General features: G+C 31.2%; 1 protein-coding gene across 5 annotated transcripts in view; it reads right to left on the minus strand.

Annotated features, from left to right (window-relative positions):
• LOC106691077 (uncharacterized) overlaps positions 1 to 5857 on the minus strand; it is a 21797-nt gene that overhangs the window by 11023 nt on the left and 4917 nt on the right. For all 5 annotated transcript variants that reach the window (XM_067046959.1, XM_067046958.1, XM_067046957.1 and 2 more), the window contains exons 2-4: positions 4414 to 4600; positions 1291 to 1576; positions 516 to 681 (exon numbers count right to left, since the gene is read on the minus strand). In XM_067046959.1, coding sequence (XP_066903060.1) covers positions 516 to 681; positions 1291 to 1576; positions 4414 to 4490 — 529 coding nt within the window. In that variant the 5' untranslated portion in view covers positions 4491 to 4600. The remainder of the gene's footprint in view (positions 1 to 515; positions 682 to 1290; positions 1577 to 4413; positions 4601 to 5857) is intronic.

Genomic DNA, 5857 nt, shown 5'->3' on the forward strand with positions numbered 1-5857 from the left:
TTACTCTAAATGTTGTTGTTATCTCTTTTGTTCTATAGCCCTGATGAAGACCTGAAACTTAGGTTGAAACGTCGGCATAAAATAAATAAATATGGTTTTGTTTATTTATGTTGTTCTTTGCTGACCACACCCCCCGACAAACTTCTCCAAGCAAATAATTATTTTTTGTTTCACTGTGGCCATAAGTCAGCCCTCTGGGGTCCACTCAGCCTCATGGAATGGGCACCCTTAATTGGGTAAAAATCTGGCAGTTGAGTGTGATTCTGACCAAATCACCTTCTTGCACAACCATTGGTCTAGTAACAGTATTTCCTTACAAAGGAAAGTACCCCAGCCCCTAACTCTTCATTCATTCAATGGGCTGCTGCAGTACAGATTTAATTTTTTTTTTACTGCTTAGAGTATTCATTAAAGTAATCAAATATTGCGATGAATTAACTATTTTTTTCTTCTCTTGGGCACTTGGACTAGATGGATATAGGTACATTAAGATATAAAGAAACAGAGAAACTTACTTGTTAGACTTTTCAAGAAGTTAGAAGTGTATTTGATAGGTTTTTTTTCAGGAACAATATAACTAGGTTTATTTTCATTGACAATATCACTTAAAACATCTCCAGATGACTTACTCGGAGAAATATCTTCTAAAGAGCGTTCTATAGCTAATTTTAAATCTCTATCCTATATGCAAAAACAATACATAAATGTTATTTCATAATATTATTCATATTTGGTTTATCATGGAAAGTAAAATATTGAATGATCATTGATTGACCTTGTGTATAATATATAAAATGAAGATGGTTCAGGTATGGTCAAAAATAATTCAAATAGTAATTAAACTATTTAATGTGAGCCAATATTTCACCCCACCTTCCAGGGCTTACTAACTGGAAATAAACAAACAAAAAAAAAATTAAATACAAAAAAATTTGTTTATTTGTTTGTTTACTTCCATTCAAAAAGCCCTAATGAAGCTCTGCAAAGTGGCCTGAAATGGCTCACATTAAATAGTTTAGTTACTATTTAATTTTTTTTTTTTTACTGCACCAGGACCATCTTCCTTTTATTCATTTATTTATCTCTATTTATTTTTTGGATAAAAACATAATTAATCTAAGAAATCAACTAAGTTTCAATGAATAACAATGGCTTACAGTAATTAACTACAAAACACTTTTAGCAATGGAAATACTTAAAGGTGTAATAAATGGATTTTTTATTATTATTACTTTTATTTTTATTTATTATTATAAACAATTTTCAAGCATGCTCCAAATAAAGTATCACCTCTTTAGAGCTCGTAGGGGACTTCCTTGTAGAAAAATAAGGGCATATTCTATTTGAAGATGTTACTTTTTTCTTTTTATATTTATTCGTGGAAGAAGCATTATTTGGCTTTTTTAAGCCATTTTTGTAATTTTTAACTTTTAAGGGAACAAATATATCAAAGCTATCATCAGTTTCCGCTATTCTTTCTTCTTTTGTTTCATTATTTAACTTTCGGGGTTTGTCAAAACTTGTAGATGTAGGAGACTTTGAATTTGTGTTGATAGTTTCTAATTTTTCAGAGAAGCTGAAAAAGACATATAAAATTTAAGAAATAGTAAATTAAGTAATAATGAAAATTATACAGAACTATGAAATAGGAAATAAAATGACATAACTGGTTGTATTACTACCTAATGGTAATTACTACCTGGGAGATAATAGTGGTATCATAATGGTGGAAGTACCATTGAATTGATAAGGAGCCATTCTTCAAGGCTACAAACGAGATGTAAACAAAAACAAAAATCTTATAAAAGATTAAAAAAACATGAGCGATAAGAAAGCTTTCATCATAAATTTTCCATTGATATAACTTAGAAATGGATACGGTGAACAGGCTATACATCACTCGGAATAATAATGATAAGAAGCCGGATTTTTGTTCCGTTGCATCTTTTTCTCCTTATTCTTGCTTTAAAATAAGCCATACCTCAACAGAAATTTGAACATCAAAAAGGATATTCTACTGATAATATATTGCACAAAATTGCTCATTTTGGGGTTACTGCATGAATTTGCATATTTTCTGAAAAAATTGCGTTTTTGTTTATTTTGTGAGTTTCAACTATGAAATCTTTACATAAAATTAACAAATTTGTCAGTGATTCATAAAAAATCAAATACATGCAACGTCACAAAAGAATAATTAGTATTCAATTAAATGATTTTTAACATAAGCTCAGTCATTCTTATATCGGATACTCATTCTAATTTGGTCTGGTAACTGTTGTGAACTGGAGGAAATAGAGATAAACCGAAATTCTATTGTTTTAGGTAACCAAAAATTGACCCTCACTGCAATAAAATTAAGTTTCTATGCTTAAATTATATTTACTTAAATGATTTGATGAAAGAAAAATATGAGTCAGAATATTCAATAGAATATGCCACTTGTAAGGAGTTTGCTAAAAAAGACAAGTATTCTACGGAGTAATAACCCTTTTGTATCATCGCTCTAATGCGCAATCTCATTAAAAAAATCTGACATCTTCAGCTAGCTAAATACTGCTGATAACCGCATGCAGCAGGTAGACTTTTACTGTTTGTTTTCACTAAAAAGTGTTACGGAGTTATTCAAATTATTTATTGTATATTCCTCATATTTTAACAAAAAAAATTTTATTTCAACAATTGTTTTTGTAAAATTATGGGAAAGTGAAAATTTTTGACAATGGAAAGAAATGTGTTGGGGTCCAAAATCCATAGATATGTCAATTTCGTCTTCCTGTCCTTTCACCTTTCACAAAAAGAACACCTTACTTGTTTATCCTAGATCGTATGTTTATTTGTTTCCGCCTCTATACCTTAAATGTCTTCAATAGCTAGGCGCAGTGACCGACGAAGTGCCTCTGCCTGTAGCCTCCTCTTTAGACAGGGTTCCAGAAGTGAATATCCCAGGCCAAAAAGCAAGTCTTAGCATTTTATTTTATTTTTTCACTTTACCAGAGCAAACAATTCTGTTCACCCCGGCATGATCCAACATTTCAAAAAAAACAAAAAAAAAACGGAGAGGCCACCTTGTTTTTCTGGCCATTGAGTACCCCTTACACACTTGGTCAAAAGCTCTGTTCATCCTTTATTTAAATTATAATCATGTATAACTTGTAGTTTGCCAGATTTTTCATTGATTGCATCATCTTGCATTGTTGATAACATCAACACAATTTTATTGGGCTTGGGGCAGTATGAAAGTAAACATTTTTCTTTGTCAAATGTAAAAGTTGATGAGACAACTTCTCTTTTTGAGACAAATTGAGGAGGCGCTCCTCTTTTCTACTTGCATAATGTGCCAACCATTGTCAGTTTATGCTCTGATATCATTTGTCGAATAATGACACTGAGGAGAACCAATTGTCTACTGTCACATTCCTATAAGTTCCATGAATACTTTTGGTTAACTCCTCTGCATAATATGAAGGGACAGACATTTGTTTTGGGCAGTCAACCTTACCAACTTATGGTATTCCCTTAACCACATAAAAAGTTCGAGAATCATTCAACATGACAATTTTTATCCCGTACTTATCTGTTTTTGAAGCAAGATAAATTCTAAAAGGACATGGAAATATTCTTGCCAGGCCCCTTAGAACCAGGCAAATGTTGTACTAATTTTTTTTTCTTTTTTTCTGCCGCTTCTCAAAGGTGGTTCAGTACTCCACTTATGTCCATTTTTATCTCTGATAATTGATAGCCTTCCCACTTTAGGGCCTTTTGGATCACTAACATCTTCCTCAGCCTCTTCTTCTGTGTCTGGATTCTCCTGAGATAGCACCTCCCCCACTTACACTAACGACACTCTGGGGTGTGAGATACCCCAGGACTAGTTCAAATCACAATAAATAGCAAAGCAAGACAGACACATGGCAGCAGATAATCAGAATCAATTATGTTATAAATGACAGTTATTTACATAGCTGGGTTTAGCGAAAGAGCTAAACATGTAGGAATTAATCAATATTTAAAAAGTGCTGGGATATGTGACACCCCAGTGTGTCGTTCTAGGGTTAAAGCTTCTCATTTGAACCCAAGCTAACCTAAGATATGAGAAATAAGAAAAAACTATAAAAATTCTTTTTATCTTATTTTAAATAATTTTTTATTATTACAATATTTTATGCAAAATTCCTTATTATTTGTTTATTGTACAGACACTTTAACGATTGCTGATAACAAAAACAATTGTGTGTGGATTATTCCTTTCTTGGTGATAATGGACAGTTTTTGGATGCGGATTATTCTGCTCTCAGTGACCATGGACAGTTTTTGTTTGCGGATTATTTCACCAAATGATATAAAAGGGTTAAGTAAAATATATAATATAAGAATCAATAATAATTTTTTTAAATTACTAGCATAACTTACTTTTGACTTATAGTGGATTCAACACAGGTATTTAAGAGTTCTTCAGACTGCTTATCATTGAAAGGGGTTGAATTCATATCAAGTTTTGGGAGCCAGACCAAAAGGGAAACCCAATTTCATCCTATTTATTTCATTATCTTTTTCCTCGAACAACTCCAGCTTTTTTAGATCCAATGTTTTAAAGGAGCTACAAAATAAACATAACAGCCTTAGTTTTATATATACATATATGAAAGAATAAAATATACTATCTAGTACCACTCAACAAAAGTGAGATTATACCTATAATACAGATTAAATAATAAATATTTAAGTAAGATATCATTAATAACTACCGAAATTAGTAGGTACATATTTGCACAAGTATTTAAAAGGCATTTTTTACCAATGATAAAATTTTTGAATAGACTAAAGTTAGTCGAGATTTAGGTACAAGTTCACATCTTTCAATATGAGAGGATAGTCAACAGCAGGGAAGGACACTGAGGTTGTCAACAAAGATCTTTGGTGGTGGGCCCCAGGCACTAGACATAATAGTACAAGAGCCGGGAAGAAAAAAAGGCAGTTATCTCACCACAATTTTTGATTACTATAATGAAAACTATGTATAATTACTAGTTAAAATTGATGAGTCTGCCAAGTAAAGGTTGGGGGAATAAAAAATGGTGGCTGTTTCAAAACCTTAAAAAACACTAATTTTTCATTTGGAGCTCTATATCTTCTTAAAACTACCAACACACTAGAAAACCTAAGAGCACATTATTTAAAGAAGAGTAAATTTGGTGAAATATTAGCCTTAAAAGAGCTATTTACGTCCAATAGTTCTCGAGATATAACTTTTTAAAAAGCAAAATTTCTTAAAAATCTACTGAAAGATTAGTAGTTAGTTAATTTATTTTGAGAAATCTATATCTCAGAAACTATGTGACTCACAGATGCCTATTAGCATTCAAATTAAAAATAGTTTAATGGACTATAAAGAAGTTTATGACCTTTACCTTCGTAGGAATAATAGTTTTCATGGTATATGTTAAAATAAATTGATTTATAGTTGTTCGGACAATAAGTTTGATTTATGAAAAACTTCATTTCAGAAACCATTTGACGTAAAGATGTCTGCCAGTGCTCAAATCCATAAGATGCACATATGTCTGCCAACACTCAAAATGAAGGAAATTTAACTTACTATAAAGTAGTTTATGACACTTATCCTCGTAGGGGTGTAGTTTTTATGATATTCACATATGAATAAAAATTTGGCAAATCAAAATTTGTCCGAACAATTATAAATCAATTTATTCTAGCAAATTTCATGAAAACTATTACTCTTACGAAGATAAACATCCTAAACTGTTTTATAGCTCATTAAACTAGCTTTAATCTGAGTGCTAATAGATATCTGTACGTCAAATGGTTTTTGAGATATAGATTTTTCAAAATAAAT

Source organism: Halyomorpha halys, unplaced genomic scaffold (assembly GCF_000696795.3).
Source record: "Halyomorpha halys isolate HHAL.00 unplaced genomic scaffold, Hhal_1.1 Scaffold2066.1, whole genome shotgun sequence".
Lineage (NCBI taxonomy): Eukaryota > Metazoa > Arthropoda > Insecta > Hemiptera > Pentatomidae > Halyomorpha > Halyomorpha halys.